Source organism: Gadus chalcogrammus, chromosome 3 (genome assembly GCF_026213295.1).
Source record: "Gadus chalcogrammus isolate NIFS_2021 chromosome 3, NIFS_Gcha_1.0, whole genome shotgun sequence".
Classification (NCBI taxonomy): Eukaryota; Metazoa; Chordata; class Actinopteri; order Gadiformes; family Gadidae; genus Gadus; species Gadus chalcogrammus.
Window position 1 is genome coordinate 20,784,931 of NC_079414.1, and position 22,796 is coordinate 20,807,726.

Sequence of the window (22,796 nt, forward strand, 5' to 3'; positions counted from 1 at the left end):
TAACCCAATGAAAGCAGACAAATGGTTTTAACATGATTTATTTGTTATTAACATAAATTGTTCATACTGCATTAGATGCTAAAGTCAAACCTATAAGCCTTTAAACCAGTATTTTTTATTGCAAAATCATAAATTACTAATCTACAAAATAATCTAGGACATCGTCAAATTCACATTGCAAGGTGGCTACTGTAGTCTGCGTCTGCATCAATAAGGCTACATCTCCCTCGGAGATGAGTGATTTAGACTCCACAGTGAAGAATCGTGGAGGCGAGCACCTTTCATTATCATCAGTGGAAATGAGGGATGCGTGAACTTGCAGTGAAAGACTGATAAACATGAACCATCTAGTCACAGTTAGAGTTCGTTCAGCAGTACCATGCTGCCCCCTTGAGGGCATATCGTATTTAAGGCAACAGCACTATAATTGGAATTCAGTAGATGATTACACAGCTGTAGATACCTTACAGAGAATAATGCCCACATCAGAAATACTATGACCAACCTAAATCGAATCTACTTAACAGCAGCAACATATGTCAGATGACTGCAGAAAACCTTTGAAATGGAGCCAACGAAATGAAGCAACAACACAGCACATTAGTAGGAAAATGCCAACAAAATTATTGAATAAAATTTGAGTTTGAAATACATGTATGTTTGTGTGTGTCAAGTACCTTGACACAATATGGTTTCAGCCGTAACATGGACACATAGTGTTAAAGACACGATATAGGTGTCAGTTCTCCAGATGATCATAACATTAGTACCAATTAATAGATAAGCAAATACTAAGGTTCATAGATGTATTACATCTTCCTTTTGACGTATACTTATAAAGGCTGGGAGGATTTCTACCAAACTATTCTCAGTGTTTTCCCCTTGGTCCCCTTGTCTGATACATCATCTTAAAGTTTGGGATACAAGCATGGTGGAATCAGGTAGAAACTTTCCAACCTCATCACTTATAAGTGAGTAGATAATATGTCAAGTTCTAACGTGTAAATGTTCCATTGGCATCTGTTGATTCATTCACTGTAAGACATCAAAACAACCGTATGTTTTGGCAATGTCTTTCTGTTTTGGAAACGGGATAGATTGGTAGGAAACACATTCAATTCTACAATCTAAATTAATTCAACGTTACCAGGCATAATTATTAAAAATAAGAACTGAAGGAATTGTTTAGTAACTACAAAAATAACACAAACCTAAAGTCACCCTAAACATTGGCAAAAAAAATTAAAAGATAATGTTCAACATGGCACGTTAATAGCAGAACCTAAATATTCATGCTGTATATTAACCTAGATTTCACCGATAGAGGAAGTTATAGCTTATAGACGCTGCTCTCTTTCTTCCATAATCATAACAGTTTTAAAAGCAGATGGAGGTGAAGAAAAAAAAATAAAAAGGAGAAAAGCCAGGAGATTACAGTGCTGGTTTCCATTGGACCTAAATCCCCATGGACACAAATGGACCTTATAGATGTGACTGGTCACCACAGAAGAGATCAAGGCACCGTCAGTGGCGCGATGCATTGAGGAGAGAGGAGGAGGACAGAGCAGATCAGGAGATGATGCGGATACCAAAGTGGTTCTTGAGCTGCTCCAGGAACATAAAGGTCAGCACTGTGTGAGGAATTAAGCGGATCCCTGCTGGCACCAGACCCTGTGGGATATCGCAAGGGGAGTCACAAGGATGGTCAAAAAATGCATCAGAAATACGACTTCATGTATGGATTTGAGTACAAGTAACCTTGTTTAGAACAGCTTGCCGTGCCAAACATTTGACACTTTAACAAAAGGTTGCAGGAGATGGTTTTAATGAGATGGTCACTAAATGTCTTGAGAAAAAAGGTTTATGCTACAGCTCTGTATAGTGTGAATGTCTCTGACCTTATAGAAAGCCATTGGACCCAGCCTGGCTGTCTCTCGTAGGCAATGTGTCACTCCCTGCAGGGACACACAGAGAGAGTTGACATTGGATATAATGATGAGACAGGGTTAGGTCAATTGCACGAATGAACATAGCAAGTACTCACTGTGTACTCTCCTTTGGAACTCATGAGCCTGGTCTTCATGACATCTAGAGGCTGACAGAGGAATGTGGCACATCCTCCCTACAGACATGCACAGTCACAGTCAGTTACATGTGCCTTTGCAAATCATTTGCATGGAAAAAAAACTGCACAACTGAAAACGATTCTGACACCCAGTGTTAAAGTCGAAGACCACCATGATACTCACAGCAATGAAGCTGGACAGGAAGTGGGTGAATACGTTATCTCCCATCACGCCTGTTCCCAGCACCAGCTGCTTGGCCTGGTCGTAGCACGCCAGCTTCAGAGAGCAACGCACAATGACCGTTCAGTTATTTTCTTTGGCAAGACAACTGCAAATCAGGATTTATGCATCTCCAAAAAAAACAACCTTTTGATTGCATAATTTTAGCCTTTTGACGTAAATATCATAATTAATGCATTCATTTGTTTTAGTTATTGAGCGCAATCATGTAAACTTAAACTGATAAATATCTATTTTTTCTTTATTCTCCCATGATGTTTTCAGGAAGCATCCATAAATCGTGGCCCATCACTATACTAGAGCAGACACACACACATACACACACACAGAATACATGTGAATACAGACCTGCCCCACAGTCACCAAAGCTCCTCTGCTGGAGGCCATGGTGGCGCCGGAGAACAGTTTTCTGAATCCTTCTGTAAAGCAGGAAGGTGGAAAGTCAGTGATGACACAAACATAAAGTTTCTGTTGAAATGTGCGCCGGCGTATTCACAGCCTCTTCTCACCTTCCTGGAAGACTCGCACAAGTCCGTCGATAGCATGTTTGTAGCTAAAACACACACACACACACACACACACACACACACACACACACACACACACACACACACACACACACACACACACACACACACACACACACACACACAGTTAAGTAAGTTGTGATGTTGTAGTGGCAGCTAAAGAGCCTGAGGCCGCAAACAACAGAGGCATCTGCAACACTCACTTCCTCCTGAGCTCTGGCGGGAGTTTAACGTCATTCTGCATCCTGAAAAACAAAAACACAGGTTGTTGCAATGGACAAAACCACTACAAGATCAGGGTGCACCACTATAATCTTTCTTGACGCACAACAATTACCCAGGCAATTGCCTGGCAAGTCTGAGCATAGGCTTGGACTTGACAGCTAAGACGTTGAAAAGAACTGGTTGTTTTCTCCCTTGTATCATGTTGCAGTCCTTCTCCCCTATAACAGACCTCTATTAACGCTGTGTGAACCAATACGCCCTTTGCACATGAACTCCGTAGAATCAGGTCTGAATACCGATAAGGAGTTTCCCTTTCACACATGAGGAGATCGGCCCCATCAGAAATGTTCCCACATATCAGAGGTACTCCATACACCTAAGGCGAGGGGGAGGCGCCGGGGTAGAGCATGTAGGAGGCAGGTCGTGACGCAAAAAGTATGCAGCGGAGGTCACAGTGTTTTGCCAATAGCACTCCGCGGTCGAGGCAATTGACTGGGACGATTACGCTGTGATTTATTTAGACATCCGCAATTACAACAGGGTGCAACACAGATAATTGTAAGTATAACGCAAAATAGAAAAAGAGAAAAGTATGAGGCAGCTACACTGGTGCCATTGGCACGATAGAAACATCCTCAATAAGTCAGCAGCACACCAACTCGCTGGTTATGAACTCTCCTTTACGCTAGGGGCCTGGTAGGTTGAACTCCGGAGGGGTGGATTCTGACATTTCTGTTCACTAATACAGCCCCACTGCACTGGGGATTGTCAGGAGAATGTCTGACTCTCGGTGCAGGTGTGAAAGGCCTTACAGTGTCGGATGAAGGTTACAGGTGGACATTGCATCTCACCTGACATTCACCATGTCTGCTGGCGTGCCGACAAATCCTCCAGTGAAACCTGCGGGGGGAAGCAGTGCGACATGTGTATGGGAGGTCATTGCACATCACCCAGCCTGTGAACCCCCTCCCCAAGAGATGAGACTAGAGGAAGACAAATTTGAACTTCAGAAGAATCATTTGGTTCAGTGATGGTGATAAGAGAAAGAGGGCACGAGCGAGAGAGGAAGACAAAGCTGTGTTCCTCCCTGCCAAAAGCAAAAGATAACAAGAAATAATGACGACACTAAGAAGGAGATAGGTAGGTTCTCTCCCTACCTCCGAAAGCCCCCAGTAGGACCTTCTGGTAGAAAGGCATGGGCCCCTGGCTCGTGCTCCCAATCACGTCCCTTACAGTCTCGTAGATGGCAAACCTTGTCAGGGAGTAGGACATCTGTGGAGCGACAAAGACGGCCCGAGATCAGAGTTAGAAAAGGGGGGGAATATGCCCTTTTCACAGAGGTGTGGTCCTAGGGAGAACACAGGTGCCACTCAAAACACTAGCTATGGGTCTGCTGCTTTAGTGTACTACTTTAGTACTTTAATGGAAATAAGATAATACCATGATCCATGGTAAATACTTGTCATCTTCACTAGTTTAGTCTACCATCCATGCCCTGGTACAGAAAAAGAGCAGACAAAGAGATAAAAAGGACAAATGTGTTTATAAGTATTTTTAAAGAGTATATTTGGGGGAAAAGGGGTCAGAACAAAAATAATAAGGAAATTGGCTAGGCAAATAGAGCATCGGTAGAAATTTGACTGAACGTCGTGTGACATAAGGAGACAGAGAGAAAAATAACAAGGAAAAGGAGTCAAACTGGGCCAGACTTTAGATCCTCAACCCTTCTACCTGCACAACAAGGCACACACGATGAATACCAAGCATAATCTATCCGTTCATCTTCTACGCAATTCCTCATAGGAGACACTGTTGCTGCGCATTTCAAATGTGTCGGTGAATGGTCCAGACGGAACAACAGCTTTTTTTTTCTGCATTGAAAAGGTGGCGCCCAACCTACGAATTGTTCAACCTGCCTCACGCCTCGCATTTCCTGCTGCAACTCGGTTCATCCCATCAGCAGGTGCCGATTGGTTACATTAAATACACGATAGGCGTTGAAGAGGAAGAGGAGCATAGCGCTACCTTTCAGAGCAGGGCTCCAGTCAAAGGGCCTTATTAACTGAGGGAGGTTCCGAACTGGGTGGGGTGACCCGTAAGTGGCAGCCATGATAAGAGCTGGCCAAATTCTCAAAGTGCTAGGGAAATTAGATAATAAAGTTATCTATAAAATAAAGATTTTTTCTCTCTTGCAACTGTCCTCTTTTACAGTTTTTTGTTCCTAAGAGGAACAGGTCAACACCATAAACAGAGCAAGCCGTGCAATCATGCAAGTGCAGCCTGGCTTGTTGAGCATGGCATAACATGGCAGACGCCGACGCCGTTATGAAGGTTGCCCCCCAAAGCTTTATTTGGTGCTCAAAAGTATCCTGCAACTAGACACGCTTAGTAATCTTATTATTTTGCATTTCTGTGTGGGACTGGCTTTCCCCAGCTACAGTACTTCTTTACAATACCACTCGCCTGCACAGCAGCATACTATAATGGCTCCTCGTGCATGAATACATATTACATACAGTAAACACAATGCATATACTTATAAAGGGTAACGGACAGCAGAGGACATCCATGTATGAACTGGATGCATGGAGCCAAAGTTTGCACATTTCGCTGAAAGGATGCCCACACCTGTCTACACAAGGAGGCGGAGAGGCCGCTGTAGAGGGCCAGGAAGCCTTCGCTCTTCACCACATGCGTGGCCATCCCCACCATCCTCAACTTCACCTCCTGCTGAGTCTGCAGGTGAACCTGAGAAGAAAAAGAGGGGGGGGGGGGAAAAAGACACCAAAGCAAAATGACAAAGTTGTTCAGCTAGCAAATGGACATCCTCCCTCTGCAGAAAAAAAATCTAATCAATAACTGACTTGTGGTCCGTCAAAGTCGGCCTCCGTGATTTAAGACTGCAGGCTATACTGCCAGTGTTCAACATTGACTTAAGGATCTATTCACTGTACATAAACATGGGCTACTGTGGTTTGCATATGATGTGGATTGCTGAAATTTGTGTTTGTGTAATTTGCGTGTGTTTGCATAGGTCGGACTATGCCTTCCAACTTGGGGCAATACTAATAAAATGGCCTTGACTTTATTGCTAAACTGCATCCTCCAAACCAGTTGTGATACGGAGCTGCTATACAACATTTACGTACAGAGTTGCATTCCAATTCAATTTGTAGTATGCTATCTAAAAAACAAGTAATTTTGAAATCCCTAGAGCTAAGACAGTTTGAAGGTCATTGAGAGCACGTCAACCAAAGCAACTTGTGTTTGTAACCTTTGGCTTACTTTGCATACTCTCCCAGGTCCCCTAATCGAGCTGAGGAGTACACCACAGGCTCTGTTGAGTAGAGGTGGATGCAGACTTCTAACTTGCAGGTTTACACAATTGTCACTAACATTCATACACTATGCCAAAGACAAAGCCACCTTAAAGCATCCACTGTGTGGAGATGAATTGTACCTCTGCGATTATCCAAGCATAAATCCTCAGTCATTACAGAGGTATTCTAGGTGTTGATCGGGTTTATGTATTTCTAGTAGGCCCCATAGCAGGCCCACATGCTCCTATATAAGCTCCTATATAGACAACATAGACATGAACACTGTATAGACGTGAACGCTGTACATAGATGTGACTCCTTGACATAGACGTGACTTCTTGTCAGACTTGGCTACTATACATAGACTTGTCTAATAAACATCGACCTACACGTGACTCATAATGCCCTTGCAACAGTTATTTGTTGCTGTTCTGACAAAGGCCTTCAAATCGTAAAGCCCATTCTATTCCTATATTCAGTCTACTGTGTGTGTGTGTGTGTGTGTGTGTGTGTGTGTGTGTGTGTGTGTGTGTGTGTGTGTGTGTGTGTGTGTGTGTGTGTGTGTGTGTGTGTGTGTGTGTGTGTGTGTGTGTGTGTGTGTGTCCGTCCTTGGATGCTGCGATTCAAAATAGACAGCAATGCATTGAGCCACCTTTGCACGTACACACAGCTAACTGACACTTGGTTCAAGGGGCACAATTTACCCACCGGTTGACAGAGATGCACCCTGCTGCTGCCCAAATGCATTTTGGCAAGACCCTTGTCAAATACAGCGACGACAAGTTAAGGCAGGCTTTCAATGCCTTAATCTCTGTGGCTAGAGAACTATGGCTTATACTTTAAATTGCCTAAATCAACCTAAGCTATAGCAAACTCATGGACGAATGTGTTAGGCCTATTGCGCCATCTATTCGATAATAGAGTTCAAACTTGTGACAACATACATGATTACATCAAATAGCTGATATACTGCGAAACAATGACCAGGAACGCGCAGTAATCCGTGTCTGCATGCAGGTCATAAGGCTATGCATCATATGACTTACTGAAGGCTACAATTACGTTTGTGAACAGGAAATACTAATTACACGCATCTGTGAGAATGTAAAGTCCAGCATTGAGTGAAGTTGTTGCAGATCATTCATAGTAAACCAAACCACTGAAGGCTGTGAGTCGCCCCACTGGCGTGCACGCACAACATAAGTCACGCGCTGACACTGATTTAGGAATCCCTACTGGATCTAGGTCATCTACTGGACCACTGATCTACACATTCGATAAGCATTACCGAATTAAAAAGGTCAACAAAGAATAAAATATCATGGATCACGAATACATATTATCAAATCGTCCTGGACAAATGGACACAAAAAAACGCTGCAGATGTTGGCGTCCGCGATTAACAGCTGCAGTGACTGAGTCTAGCGCAGGCCTGTGTTCTTTTGACGTCCACAGTACAGGAGATGACATCTCTTGTATTTCCTGTAGCCTATAGTTCCTCCACCGTGTGCAGTGCACTCACCTTGATGAGATCAAGCGGGTGTGTGCAGCAGGCAGCCCCGCAAGAGGCGATTCCCCCAAAATACCACCGCGACATTCGTTTCTCCGTCATGTTGGCGAGATGTGAAGATCTTCTCGTCTATGCAGTTCAAGAAGAGGCAGCAGGTTTAGATCCTTTCCGCGCAGTGTGCTCTCCACACTGGCCCGTGTCTTTGGCCACAGCAGTCCAGTGGGTCAAAAGGGTAGCCTGGTTAATCTTCACACATTCGATGGTGGACGGGAAGTCGTTGGTTTGCTGGACGACGCACACTTGCGCGTCACCTCATCTGCACGTACGCATGTGTTTATATGTAAAACTAACCTCCCGTGGTTATTCTAAACGTATCACGATTGAACTGTAAACTGGGGGGGGGCGCGAGAGTTGCACGAACAGCCAATTGGCATCGTAGGCTGAGGAACTGCCTCTCGGAGAACTTGTCCGGTAGAGCCAAAGGTCGTGAACGCTTGTCTGTGTGCAACTGTGCAGAATGTGACAGCATGAAAAAAAAAATCTAACCTAGTTTTACCCTTCTATTGCAGGACCGCCTTGTTTCACTTTCCTCGTTGTCAAAGTCTCCGCAGATTTAAAGTGAGACCGACCCACTGTCGGCTCAGCAGAAATAGGAAAATGATCGTGTCCCTTTAAGGGTGCTAAACGTGGCATTGTCCTCTCGAAAGAATAGAGTATGTTCCCATTAGAGAAATTACTTTTGTAAAATTATTCTGGAAGTATCTGGGATTGGGAAGATGATTTAGGCCAAAATGAACCGCTGTGTGCTGTGTTGCAACAATGTTCCATGTGCCATTACATAACTGTTGGTTAACTTTGTTACTTATTCTTCCTAATACCTAACGTATACTGCAATGGTGCCAGACAGTGCAGACGGTTTGCTGTTAAACATTACCACCTTTGACGTTAACTTATTTTGGATGTAAAACAATAATAAAAAAAAAAATTATGCAACCAGCACGGTCGTATCATTTTATGTTTGGTCATTTAAAAAGTTGTATTATTGCATCATTGTATTTTGTCACTTGTCTTTTTGTCGATTTTTATCTGTCCTTATACCATTGAAAGGCAATGGCCACGTCGTAACAGGACTATACCTGCTCTCGTGGGATAAAATGCCTTCACGGTCAGCAGCAGGCGTGCAGTACGCTCCACATCAGTCAGTTGTACGCCTAATGAATTACATTTGTATACAATATGTTAGTATTTTATACAATATTATAGCATATATTAGCATGTAAACTTCGAGGAGGCTACCTTCTTAAAACCAGCGAGCAGCTTCAGGGGATGCCATTTATGTGGAACCTGTAACTATAGAGATGACTATAAATGCTGAATAAAGATTACGGAATGATGATCTTCGAGAAGGTCTGAACTGGATAAAGTCACAGAATGACTGGCGCCACATCAGTTGGTTTGCACTGCCACCAAGTGGGGTATTCAGGAATGACGAATTTGGAGGAAAGAGCGAAAACACTAAACATTTATTTATCTTTATTCTATCATCTATCTATCATCTATTTGTCTGTCTGTGATCCATTAATTGCATCGTTGAATAATGTTAATTATGAGAATCTTACAAATAGCTTTATTTAAAAAAGTCTTAATAAAACACTGGAACATTATGACAACCATACCCAGTTGTTTACAACACTAGCGTGAAAAAACAATTTGCATTGACCTTTTCGGCACATTGCTAACTCTCTCTCACACACACACACACACACACACACACACACACACACACACACACACACACACACACACACACACACACACACACACACACACACACACACACACACACACACACACACACAGAGGAGTGGAATCTGAAATATGTGAATTACGACATTAATGCTCGCTGGTGCAACCCACAGTGTCCCACCCACTCTGACACGACCACATAATGAGCATGAGTACAAACTGCATGTTAACACAAACATCACTCAACACTCACTTCTTTTCTTTTTTTTTTACTGTATTATGCATCTCCATATAATAACAACGCTGTGATATTTACATTCCGGCAACTTACCCAGAGAGAAAAAGTAATAAAATAATAATAATAATAAATTAGATTTTTTTTAGCGCCTTTCAAACTCAAGGACGCTTTACAGTGTGGGCAGGAACATAGAAAACCAAAATAACTTAACAAAAAATAACACAAGGACACAAGCAGATAAACAAGAGGTGGGGGGGGGGGGGGGTCACAGGCAGTAGGCAGGTTAAAAAAGGAAAGAAAAGGAACCCAAACAAAGACCTCCGCGGCCCCTCATACGTAGGCCTTCTCCGCGGGGGTCCCCCCTGCCGCGACGGGCTGAGAGCCCTCCTTCCCCGCGCGCCCAAGCGTGGGCCCCCGTGCCCCGGCGCCCGGCGGAGAGGAGCCGGCGTGCAGGAGCCCGCCCCCCACCAGCAGCAGCAGGCTGGCCCCCCAGCCCAGGTAAAGCGCGGGCCCCAGCTCCCGCTTCAGGGGCGCGGCCACGTCGGGGTCGTAGAAGTCCCGGACGACGGCGTAGGCCGTCCAGCACACGGGCAACACGAACAGGAGCCCGGCCACGGCGAACAGCGCCCCCGCCAGCTTGGCCAGCCGAGGCTTGGCCCCCGGGTCCCCGTCGCCCAGGCAGTGCGTGCACTTGGCCCCGGCCACGGCCAGGGCGAGGGCCCCCACGCAGAGCAGCAGGGAGAGGACCGTCATGGTGCGGGCGGCCTGGGCCGAGGCGGGCAGGGCCAGGGTGGAGTCGTAGGTCTTACACTGGATGTGGCCCGTGGTCTGGGACAGGCAGTTCATCCACAGCCCCTCCCACTGCACCTGGGCGATCACCAGCTCCCCGCCCACGAAGGCGGAAATCCGCCAGAGAGGGGCGGCACACACCAGCGTCCCCAGCACCCCCCCCAGCACGGCCAGTAAGAGGCCCAACAGCTGCATCCCCGTGGAGGCCATGGTCGCCCCCGTGGACAAGACTCCTGGTCGCTGGAGCTCTGCGGGAAAAGTAGTAGTAGTAGTGGTCTTGGGAGTGCTAGTAGTCGTTGTAGTGGTGGCGCAGGTTGTTGTGGTGGTGGTGGTAGTGGTGGTGGTGGTTCTCAAAGTCAAGTCATGTAGGCTTCAATGGGTGGTCAATTGGAGTACCAAGGCGCCAGAGAGAGTGTTGTTCTGAAGGGGATATCTGTTGAAGACCTGGGGTCCAGAGACAGGGCCCAGAGATAGTCTAGTGCGGGTCTTCCCCAGGAGGAGTGAACGTTGTGAGAAAGGCCCCCTTCTGCACATCAGAATTCCGTGTGTAGCTGAAAAGATTACACTAAGTAATGTAAGATAAAAAAAATTGGGGGAAAGTGTATCAGATCAGATCATACATTATGTGTAGTTAACATCACATAACACAACATTAAAAAAAAACGTTACAATAGCGTGACAGTATTAAAATAAACCTAACTAATCCGTGGTAAGCAGTAAAACAGTGACCCTACCTTTACTGTGCTTAAATAAACCAAACTCAACGGTGGTAACTGATAATAATCTCAAGCCACAGGGCGACATAAAGTGATGATAAATGAATCCTTTTGGTTGAACTCACCAGCTGAAGGCACGCGGTCTGCTGGGACGGTCGGTCTGGATGCCTCAGGGCGATGGAGCCGTGTGAGGGGGGGGACGCACGCTCCTCTGCCTTTCTACTGTTATATTATGACAGGCCCGCCTGTCTTGAAATCATACATAGATGTGTGGGAGGGCCGCAATGTCCAATGGCCCACCCTAAACACACACACATGCACGCACACATGATTATGTTAAAATGACAGCACAATGTCACTTTGTTTATGCACATGACTGCAGACTTACAGACATAGACAATTGCGGAATATCTTTGTGTGCGAGGGATTGTTGTTGTTGTTGCTTCACTGTTCTCTGTGATAGAGACTTATTAGTAGTGCTATTTTGTTATGGCCTTCTTGTCAGATAGTCAGAACTTGTATTATTATATTTTACCTCTCTATATGATGTATCATGGTGCATATTTGTTAAATTGTATACATACATATGTTTAAACTCGCTTTCAACTCTTGGATGTTTATGCTATTACTGTTCCATAAGCTAAATAAATGCAAATGGTGAACTCATTACATCTTGCCTAAGGTCGTTTTTTGGTAGGCAAACAGACTCAAACAACACATTTTCCTTTCGATTTGTAGTAGATTCAAGTGTTTTCAAGAAGTTTTCAAGTTATTTCAACTGTAAACCAAACATTGTTTGGACTATGACTAATGTTGGGGAGGAAGCATCGAAGTAGACCTCCACAATCGTCCTTCCCCCGGCGGAGAAAAGCTCCCGGGGTGAGGCAAGGTCGTTGGAGAATACAACGCTGGCTACATTGTGTTGGATATAACAAACACCAACAACAGGGAACAGGTGTGGATGCCGTTGCCTTTTGAAAGAATTGTAGAGATGGTTGAGTTCAATAAAAGTCACTTCACCAACGAGCTATGCCAAGAGGCTCGGAGGAAAGCAAGTCTCAAAAGAACGCAAAAAGCTACAGGTCTGGTAAGGGCCGGAGTGGAGACAATTTCCAACCCGGGGGTTTCATGCCCAAGACCAACCCACTTGTTTTTTTAGTGATGGAAAGGTGGCGGTATTTTAGTTTTGTCATGTTTCATTTTATATTTCACTTGTTAAACATAAATGTACAGCAATACATATCTCCTTGGATTAAAGCTACTATTTAGAATCCTTTGGGAGTCAATAGTTAATGCTCGGAGGAATGTGTGTGATTGTTTTGAAAACCAACCCCTTTAAATGTGGTCCCTGGGCAATCATATACCATTGTCTCTTATTTCCTTGAAGGAAGTGAGGTCAAAATGCTCAAAATACACCCGGCAGACGACATCAAATTTCTGCTCTTCCATAAGAACACATCAGAGTAAAAAAATGTGGCTTTCCTTTGACCTTTTGACCTTGGTATCTCACACCTAAAACTTTCACAAAAGTTCATGGAGTTGCAGTAACATTTAATACTTGGAGTTAACACAAAAATTTGGTTTAATTAAGGGAATCCATAAAAAAGTTGAAGAAGCATGGATCTTGTTCAAGCCATTTAAGAAAATAAATCATATTAACAGTAGGGTGCTGCGAATGGGATAAAAAATCAACAACAATACATTGAAAACCCTTGTTTTTACATTCTTGGTAATATTGTGGTGTATAATGACAGTGTTGGAGAATATAGCTCAGTTTCACAATAAATACACCCAAAAGTGGGCTACTTCATTCAGAATAATACTTTAATCAAACTGTCACGCAGAATCAATGGACCAACATGCCGTCACATGCCTGCGGGGCATACACCGGCAAAACCACAACCTTGGATTTGCCGCTTCGTCTTTTCCAGATGTAAACGGCAGCCAGACCACAGGCCGCCCCCAGCACTAGGGTGGGCGCTCCCAGGGCCAGGGCCACCGTCGTCTCGGCGCCGATCGCTATGGCGGCCCCCACCAACACCAACACCACGGCGGAGGCGCAGGCCATGCCGATGGTCTTTTTCCTGAGCCTTTTCTTCTTCTCCCTCTCCATCTTCATCTTCTCCCTCTCCTCGTCCCACACCTTCCTCTCCTCCTCTTTCTTCTGCTGCTCCTCTTGCGTCTTGCGCTCCTCCTCCTCCCGCAGCTTGCGCTGGGCCTTCTCGTACATCTCGTTGGTGTAGTGCTTCCCGCCGTTCTCCTGCACCATCTCCCGGATCATGGTGATGAGCTCCGTGACCTGCAGGCGGTCCTTGGGGTCGTTGTTGTTGAAGGCGTGGTACCGCCGTCCGAACGTGATGGAGAGCCGCCGCAGCTCCTTGCACTCCTTCAGCGCGTTGTCCGCCTTGGCCTGGTCTTTGCACGTGAACAGCATGATGGTGTACATGGAGGCGTCGTCTCCAAAGTTCTCCTGGATCCACTTGACGGCGTTGCGCTCCTCCTCCGTGAACCTCACCCCCAGCCTGATCACCAGCAGGAAGGCGTGGGGCCCCGGCACCGACATCTGGACGCACTCCTCTATTTTGGCCTTGACCTCCTCCTGCGTCACGGCCGTGTCGAACAGCCCCGGGGTGTCGATGACCTGCACCACCGTGCCGTCCACCTCCCCGCGGGCCGTGTCGCAGTGCTGGGTCACCGACACCGAGCTGGGGTCCTCCTTGAAGGCCGCCCTCCCCAGGATGGTGTTCCCGGACGCACTCTTCCCTGATCCGGTCTTGCCCACCAAGACTATTCTCAAACCGCCAGATAAGTCCAAAGCTGTGCAGGGCAAAGGGGGATTTGTGTTAGTGCAGCACAGAGTAGGCCCGACTACACGATCACAGAATATCAAGGAGGAGAAGTTGGATTTTGTATTTGCTCATGTTAGAATATCATTGCATAATGAATCCATTTGGCACTTTGGGTGGATTCTTTTGATATTGATATCTATTCAGAACACTAGAGGCAAGTATCCAAACCCAAGCAAAATGGATATGCTTACCTTCAGGGTTAGAGAGACCACACCCATCGGTCCGCGGGAGAGTCTTCTGTTTTTTCTCTCTGAGGGGAATAACTGACACAAAAGGACACTATTCAGATCTAAATATGAAAAACATAAACCTTAAGATATCCACTCTCCCCCCAAACTCTTTGCTTCGACCATCTTAATGTAACATATTGCTAAACACTGTGTTTTTAAGGCTGAAATGCACCGCTTTGCCAGACAATGATTCTATAATCATGGCATCAAACAATTCTTCTTACCTTCGGCCATTATCTCAGGTTCCCGTCAGCCAGTTCAAAGACGTTGTTGACCCAGCTGTGGAACTTTTAATCTAATCTCATTAAAAAAAGCTTTTTTCTCTTCAGCTCTCCAGCCACACCGAAGTGCATGCGTGTTCTGGGAAACCTCTGGAATCTTAGCCCATTCAGAAGCCTCTTCCCATTTCCTTGTATTGTCTCTATTATCGGTTAGAAAAAAAAAAACATCCTAAAGTAACTGTGGACAACACTATGAATATGCTGAGTGGACATGTATGCAGCGACACTGCATGTCCTCTGTATTGAAATGACAACCCATAAACAACGGGGGATGAATTAAAGGGACTTTAGCGTCTCTGATTATAACCATATAAAGAGATGTCATTGTTTGAAAGAGAGGAAGACAGCGACACCCCTGACTTCATCACTTCCTTCCTCTGATCCCCTCTGCCCCGCCTCCACTGAGGCCAGTAGGGAATATGCATTACTACTTCCATTCAAAAGTCTTAATATATAAACCTTCCTCAGCATGCAGTGTCCCTAGTCACGTGGTTCTGAGGCTCCTCTTTGTAACGCAAGCTCCTTCATTTCCATCATTTGCTACATTACACCCAGGCAGCTGCCACACTCCACCTAGGTGGCTTCTATATGGCTTCTCCAAGCAAAGGACCAGGCCCGCCGCTCCCTAAACGCAGAGTACGCAGAGTGCGTAGGGCACCAAGTACCTGAGGGGGCACCAAAAACTAAGGTTTGTAAAAAATAAAAAAAAATAAAAAAAATACATTATTGAATTAAAAAAATGTGTAAATTAGTTATGAAGAGACCCACCGTTGTTTGTTCTTAATTGTCTAACCTATCACTCAATTTTGCCAAATTAGATGTTTTTACCTAATATATAAAAAGGGGCTCCCCCCCCCCCGCTCGCGTAGGGCACCGAAACGGCCAGCAGCGGCCCTGCAAAGGATGCAGGATGTTTGTGTTGAAAGACCGGTTCATGGTAAAGGAAAATGTTTCATGACCCGGTGCTCTGCATTTCCGCCTCAGAGAACTCTCCCGAGTGCGTGTGGAGATGGCTGGTGCAACCAGTGCACACTTATTACTCAATGTACACCAGTAGTGCAGCCTCAAGTCCAATCAGACTCAGCCAGGTGAGGCTGAACCAGCCGTCATTCACACACACTCCTACACTCCTACACTATAGTGGTTGCCACCACTATAGCTGAACTAAATCCTATATTAACCATCAAAATGGATTGGAGCTGGTAAACATCTAAACATTTTTGTCACGTGTGGAGATTCTCTTCATCTGATAATAATCAATACATGAAATGCTCAGATCAAAATCCCAGGGATACCCTTTAATACCTCATACCTTTTAAAGATTTAAGGATTTAAAGATTTCAGAAAATAATACATTCAATACATTCCAGACATTGCAGTCCATGTTTATGTATGAAGAAAGGTCAACTGTGGAAATAATATCACAAACAATAAATGTCCATTAATTGTGTGGCTGATGCATCCGTGTCCGAAGAGTTCTGAACAGCTCATTCAAAACCAGCCTCATATGATTTTAGTCCAGCAAAACCTAGGCATATGAGGGAATTGCTAGACCTCCTCCTTGGAAATACAGCTTTTCCTGATTTCTCCCGGTTTATACAAAATGTTTTGTTGATATGAAAATCTTTCATATCATTCGTATTTATAACTAGCATATTAAGACCTGTGAGATCTTCTTTTGATCAACCTATAAATGAGCTTGAATGTGATGTATTCTGGTGCTTAACCATAACTCATGCACACATAGAAACGGCCTGTGAACTTTTCTGTCAGTTAATGACATATGCGTAAAAACAATGAATAATAGTACTATAATAATAGTAATAATCAATGTTATTACGTGTGTTTGCCATCTAGTTGCGTGCCCTCGCACGGCCTTCACCACCATATGTCAACGTTATCAGGTCAACTCCCCTCACTGTGAACAAGTGGCTGATTAAAGTGTTGAGAGTCATGCTTCACCTCAGCTACACCTGGCCACACATACTGACATTTCACCTCCCCTCCCCAGAACCATTATCTCCATCTCTTATCTCTCGCCTCACAGTGACAAACAATGAGTTTATCTTCAGATCTCTCTAGGATTTAATGCAGGGTTAGTTCACGAATGCTTGCAGGATGTATAATAAGTAGCGGCGTATGATTGGGATACATAGGCATCAGTGAGCCCATGTGGATTGTGGTGGCAGGTGTTTCTACACGGGGATAAAGAGATGGAAGAGATGACCTTTGGATATAAATATTAGGAGGACAAAGAGACACAAATAATTCTGCTGGTTTACCATTGGACTTTTTAACCCTTCTATTCTTTAAACAGTGGTCATTCAGCAAGACTCCGTAATAGTAAGATATGTGCCTGAAGAATTTAATGTTTTGCTTGTGAACTTGTAAATATTTGGAAGGTAGTATGACTGATCTTAGAAGGAGCATTGTGGCTTGTTGGTTGCATGTATTTGAATATGTCCAAATGTATATGTGCATGCAGTTGCTAATATATTTGACAAATTTCTGAATTATTTCTGTGTAACGATAATGAATTACTCAAATAATAGTTCATTGCACAATTGCACTTCTATCAGCACATTTTGAAAAGTACCCATAAAGATATAAAGAACATGTGATATCTCGAGAATATTTGTATTTATATGAGTATATGTGCTTGTGTGAGGGGTACATCTATGAATGGTAAACTTGGTAGAATTATAAACGCTTGGCATACAGTTTGAGCACTCACACAAAACCCAAGGCCAGAGCACACGCTGAGTAATGGTGGTTTGACGGCCGTGGCCGTACGCAGCAGATGCTATGCTCTGTCTCCCCCACTTGGGCAAGGTGGTCCCTTGTTTTCCCCTGCTCTACACCTGTCGGACTTGCACACCTGCCATCCATCTCCAGTCATCATCTCTGCCCTACTTAAACCCTGGTTCTTCAGCCAGATCGTTGTTTCAATCACAGTGGATCACCAATCCCGTACCTACCGACCACCTTTGTCTGTCGACCTCCTGATTGTTCCCTACAGCTCTCGTCCTCCCTACAATAAACCTCTGGTTTAATTAAACCTCCGTTGTCTGCGCTTGGGTTCCTCCCCTTCGATCTTAACAGGTGGAGGCTTTATGTTGAATAGAAGAACATTGCCACGGCACACATGAGCATGAGCCCTTCATCACGTGAACACAGCCTCATGGCCCCTCAGTAAAATCATACTTTCTAAGAATTATCCTGTCCTACCTGCCTAACCCTTGCTCCTCAGTTCCATGATCCTCCGTCCATCTGTCAGGACTTACCTGGACCTGAACCGGATTCCCACCATTCTCCAGGGGCTGTGTGTGTGTGTGTGTGTGTGTGTGTGTGTGTGTGTGTGTGTGTGTGTGTGTGTGTGTGTGTGTGTGTGTGTGTGTGTGTGTGTGTGTGTGTGTGTGTGTTTGAACAAATGGAACAAATGTTTGGTAGGAATTTGGAACTATCTCGTGTATGTTTCCTGCGACCAACGCCGGCGAGAGACATCTACATTCCGATTGGCTGGCGTTCATTTACAGCTGAAATAGTTTTGCATAGAGTTGAGTTGTTTTCAACTCTCATTTACAGCTTTACAGCATTAAAGCTTTCACACAAGCGTCTATCGCTCCTATCACTTTGTCGCACATGTCTAATAGAAAGTGATGCTGTTTATCGCTCGTAACACTTTATAGCTTTTGGTGTGAACACCCACTTAGTGTTTGCCAACACACACACAATTTGAGATATGTGTAATAATAAATAATCTCCTTTCTGGATCATAATAATAAATCATTTCAATACCTTTCTGCCAACTCACATGTGTGCGGCACATATCAATATTGGACCTTGGAACAATAAGGTTTAACTAGCCTATTCAAAAAGCCTTTTAACACAACCATGATGTTGCTTTAAAAGCGTCACAACGGTTAATGAGATGTATCACTTATGGAATCTGGCACAAAATGAAAGAATTTAAAGGATTTCAGCAAAACCTCTTTAATCAGAAACTTATTTTGCCATCACTATTACTAATCTTAATCCTATAATAACATTCAATTAATGGATTAAAGCTAGGGTGAGCAATTCATATTTCATTCATTTTTGAGGATTTCTCTTGAAACTCATTGATCAATACATCCAATGCTGATGAAGGATTCCAGTATCCGTGGCTGTCACAAACCTAAAAAACAGCAAACATCCAATTATGTAATTCAGCATGAATAAATTATTGAATGGCCGACCGGCTATGACCAGTAATGGGTTGTTGGGGAGAGGAGGCATGGCGCAGTTCTAAGAGGAAACTTTGTTCTGACAGAAACGATGGGACAATTTGGTAATTATTACTGTGACTCGCTCTTGTGTTGGCCATACTTGCATGCATGTCACCATATACTCTCCTTAACAACACAGAGTCATAGACTCATCCATTTATGTCAATTGTACATCGTTGACATACGCTGTTCTTAAATATCTCACACATCAGTCCATCTGTGTTTTATTTATGACGGGGAAGTCACTACTTCCCCGTCCTTTTGTTTAGGGTCAAGTTGTCTGCCTTTTGTTCTAAATTACAGTCCCTCGTCAGTATTTTAGTATTAGTAATAAAGGATTTATTCAGATAATGTAACCTATGCACTTTTTTTTCATAGCAGCCACTACACTTGTTTACTGTCTGAGAAAGTTATCCTTTACCTGTTGCTTCTCGGTGCGCAGATTGGAGGGAGAGCATGTTTGGACAATATCTGTACTGTATGATTCTTATTTTTGTATTGATGATTCGATGATTTTTGTGTCAATGGTCATTAAATCAGATACAAAAATTCAAGTTGCTGATATTAAGAAATACAAAATTCATTACTAATTTTTCAAGAGGTCAAAATATGGACCAGAAAATGCAAGCCAAAAAAATTATAACTGCAGTAGCAAGGTATTCCAAGGAGAAGCCGAAGCAATTCCATCCTTCACTTTCACTTTTGAAACATATTTTGTGTGTGTAAAACCCATGTTACTGTACTTAATAGGCATTCATTAAAATTATTATTTTTGTAAATGCAAATATGATATATAGAAAAATATGAATGCATTAATTGTTCTCCAGTAACATTAGTAATTTTGCAGGGGGGGTTGAACCCTTTTGCAAGGCACTGTATGCATAATGTGTCGTCCTAGAATCCCCCTTCATGTAGCCTATCCAAAAAAGTCGTGAAGAGCACATTCATAACCAGCAGCAGATCCTATTACTGTAGCCACAACTGCTAAGGGAATTGAGGACATCAATATACCTCCAGCCAATGTTCCAAAAGCCGTATAATAGGCTGCCTTGCACATTAATCGTCGAAAATTCTCTTCGTCTGCTTTTGCCTTCCTCTTTTCCTCTTGTTCTCTCTCCCTCATCCTTTCCTCTTGTTCTTTCTTCTCTTTTTCTGCTTTTTTCCTAATTTCTTCCTCTTCAAGTTTCCTCTGAGCTTCCTTGTACATGCTATTGGTATAATGCTTCCCTCCATTGCGCTTCAACATTTCCTCAACCTTGTGTAAAAGCTTTTGAACCTGCTTGGGGTCACTCCCCGGGCCGTTGATCAGTTTAAAATATCTCCCCCCACAATTGTTGAGGACCCTCTGTAAATCTGCACTTTCGCTAACAAACTGCTCCACTGTTTTCCCTTCCAGCATATCTCCATGGGTGAACAGAAGGATGATGTACATGGAAGAATCTGAGCCAAAGTTGGTCTTAATCCACTCTACAGCACTGCGCTCTTCCTCAGTGAATCTGGCCTTCAGACTGATCACCAGCAGAATCGCATGTGGCCCCGGAACGGACTTCTCGACACACTCCTTTATTTTTTCTCCTATGACCTTTGCCGTTTGGTTTGTGTCGAAAAGGCCCGGGCTGTCGACCACGACGATGGTTTGTCCGTCTCTGGTCACCTGCTCTCTCTGGCAGTGCTCTGTCACAGATCCAGGGGAGATGTCTTCTTTAAAGGCGTCCTTACGTCCCAAAATGGTGTTTGCACTTGCGCTCTTTCCTGAGCCGGTTTTTCCAACAAGGATCAGTCTCAGCTCCTCCGGACGCTTATAATCTGTGGAATATTTAGCGGTTAAGGCGAAAAGAATGAATAATGTTCATGCATGTCAACGCAGCGAAGAAAAAAGCCAACCACCTAAACCAGCAATAGACTGTCTAATCATATTTAGCCTTAGTTATGGCCGCACTTGAACCTTATGGTGATTTTATTTGTGAACTATTTGAGGGAGGGACGTCGTGTGTCGTCGAGGGACACACGACGAGATCAGTATAACGCTCTAAACAATCTGGTTCCCCGAAGTGCTCCGTTATGACGGTGAGGAGCAGAGGCGGAGTGGCCGGCGGGACGATGGGGAGGTTTCCCGGTCGGCCGGCCGACCAGCCGGCCAGCGAGTTCAGGTGGACCGGCCCCCAATTGTGTAGTGGCCTGCGAAGTCAGTTGGACCGGCCCACAGTTGTGAGCGGCCGCGAGGCGTCTGCAAGCCGGCCCTGAGCATAATTTATTCCCCGTCAAGACGCCGTGAAAATCCCCGAAATAAACAATATATGTCTCAAGAACATCCAACCAATATTTATACCACTTGCTTACTCTCTATGGCCCCTTCACACGAAGCCGATTTCATGGCAAAACCGCAAAGGTCTTGTACGGTTCGGCGTTCCGTACACACGAAGCCGGCGAATCCGCTGACCGAAACCGCAAACTTCTGAAACCACCCTCGGAGGTGGTTTCAAATCTACCCGGTTTCGTTTTGGATTCGTGTGTACGGCTGAAACCGACTGAAACCGCGAACCATGACGTCATCGCCCCACCCCTCGACCTCCTAGCCAATGGCTCTTAAACCCGCGGAGTCTACGAAATCACATGCGAGCATGCGCATAAGGGCAGCCTTTATGCGCATGCTCGCCTCTTCTTCTTATTTCATTTCTTCTGGATTTCTGTACCAGAAGCATTGCCCCTTATGGGCCTGGAATGTGTACTACAGCATTTCTACAGATCTACCCGGTTTCGCTTGGCTTCGTCTTTACGGAGATACTCCGAAACCGGATAGATCGAAACCGTAACGGTTTCGCCCGTTTCGGCTTCGTGTGAACGGGGCCTATGTCTCATTCATGGTATTTTTTTTATATGTATTTTTTTTACTTAATTTAATTCTTCATTATTCAGGCGTTACAGAACTTTCATGGCCATGAATAAATAATACAAACTACAGTTTACTTTAATTTGTATGTTCTTGAATTGACGTAGAATGGAGCAAAGACTCCTGGGATTGGGAAATGGGTTTATCCAATAAGCAGCTTGCAGGTCAAGTCCATTTTCGGAAATGTAGGGGGATAAATGAGCGGCCCCACGTCTGATGGCATGGCCCTAAAGACGCGTCAGACAGAGAAGGTGAGCAAGTTCGTGGTTGTAAATGATATCACATAATGCAAGTTCTTGTTTCATTTCAATACATATAGTTTTGCCAATCTGCTGTTTAGAAAAAAATATGAAATTCTTTGTAACTAACATATCCTAATTATAATGAGTTCATGCAGATTTTTCATAAACAATCCCAATAACCGTTGGTTTGCCTTTCCTTCTTGTTTGGGTTGTGGTGTGCTTTTACTTGCATCACATTACATATAAATAGTATGAGACCTATTTATGTTTGTATTATGAAATGTGATAAGTTTTACCTGGATGTTGGCACTGAACAGAGGACAAGTCCGCACAATATGTTACAAACAGCACAAAGATCCAACGTAGCGTAAAACTCCTAACTTGTGTCATCTTTTCAGATCCTGAAACCAAACACAAAGAGGAAAACAGCGTTGTCATTTGTAATATGATCCAACCATCCAAAACACAGTTCAGGTCATTTATTGTTATAAGATGGCAGATTATATTACCCAAATAGGAGATTGTTTTCTCTTTAGCTGAAGTACTCCTACAACTCTGGAAGGAAGAATTGATATGGGTTAGTTAATGTCTGGTGGGTTTGTCCCTTCTTTGTCATTTGGATTAGTTTCATTTCATGCAAAGCCTTCCCATTTCCTGGC

At 44.2% G+C, this 22,796-nt stretch overlaps 4 protein-coding genes across 5 annotated transcripts; all 4 read right to left on the reverse strand.

Annotated features, from left to right (window-relative positions):
- Window positions 1–8,410, reverse strand: slc25a10b (solute carrier family 25 member 10b). The gene is made up of 11 exons (XM_056586606.1): window positions 7,901–8,410; window positions 5,687–5,806; window positions 4,216–4,330; window positions 3,910–3,958; window positions 3,037–3,078; window positions 2,816–2,859; window positions 2,655–2,725; window positions 2,250–2,342; window positions 2,045–2,122; window positions 1,899–1,955; window positions 1–1,671 (listed from the first exon to the last, which is right to left on the reverse strand). Exons 1-11 carry the CDS (start codon window positions 7,988–7,990, stop codon window positions 1,570–1,572), a joined length of 861 nt encoding a protein of 286 aa, XP_056442581.1. The 5' UTR covers window positions 7,991–8,410; the 3' UTR covers window positions 1–1,569.
- Window positions 8,411–8,510: 100 nt separating this feature from the next.
- Window positions 8,511–11,570, reverse strand: LOC130379653 (claudin-9-like). 2 transcript variants are annotated; one of them, XM_056586607.1, is made up of 3 exons: window positions 11,503–11,570; window positions 9,185–11,226; window positions 8,511–9,099 (listed from the first exon to the last, which is right to left on the reverse strand). In XM_056586607.1, exon 2 carries the CDS (start codon window positions 10,869–10,871, stop codon window positions 10,203–10,205), a length of 669 nt encoding a protein of 222 aa, XP_056442582.1. In that variant the 5' UTR covers window positions 10,872–11,226; window positions 11,503–11,570; the 3' UTR covers window positions 8,511–9,099; window positions 9,185–10,202. The 2 variants fall into 2 exon arrangements, with proteins under 2 accessions (XP_056442582.1, XP_056442583.1); XM_056586608.1 differs by having other exon boundaries at window positions 9,185–11,212; window positions 11,503–11,569.
- Window positions 11,571–11,796: 226 nt separating this feature from the next.
- Window positions 11,797–15,052, reverse strand: LOC130379656 (GTPase IMAP family member 9-like). Its single transcript, XM_056586612.1, has 3 exons — window positions 14,681–15,052; window positions 14,418–14,489; window positions 11,797–14,194 (listed from the first exon to the last, which is right to left on the reverse strand). Exons 1-3 carry the CDS (start codon window positions 14,688–14,690, stop codon window positions 13,224–13,226), a joined length of 1,053 nt encoding a protein of 350 aa, XP_056442587.1. The 5' UTR covers window positions 14,691–15,052; the 3' UTR covers window positions 11,797–13,223.
- A 3,643-nt stretch (window positions 15,053–18,695) lies between these two features.
- LOC130379657 (GTPase IMAP family member 9-like) lies at window positions 18,696–22,766 on the reverse strand. Its single transcript, XM_056586613.1, has 3 exons — window positions 22,647–22,766; window positions 22,434–22,538; window positions 18,696–20,811 (listed from the first exon to the last, which is right to left on the reverse strand). The coding sequence occupies exons 2-3, from the start codon at window positions 22,525–22,527 to the stop codon at window positions 19,922–19,924; spliced, it is 984 nt and encodes a 327-aa protein (XP_056442588.1). The 5' UTR covers window positions 22,528–22,538; window positions 22,647–22,766; the 3' UTR covers window positions 18,696–19,921.
- Between the last annotated feature and the right edge of the window lie 30 nt (window positions 22,767–22,796).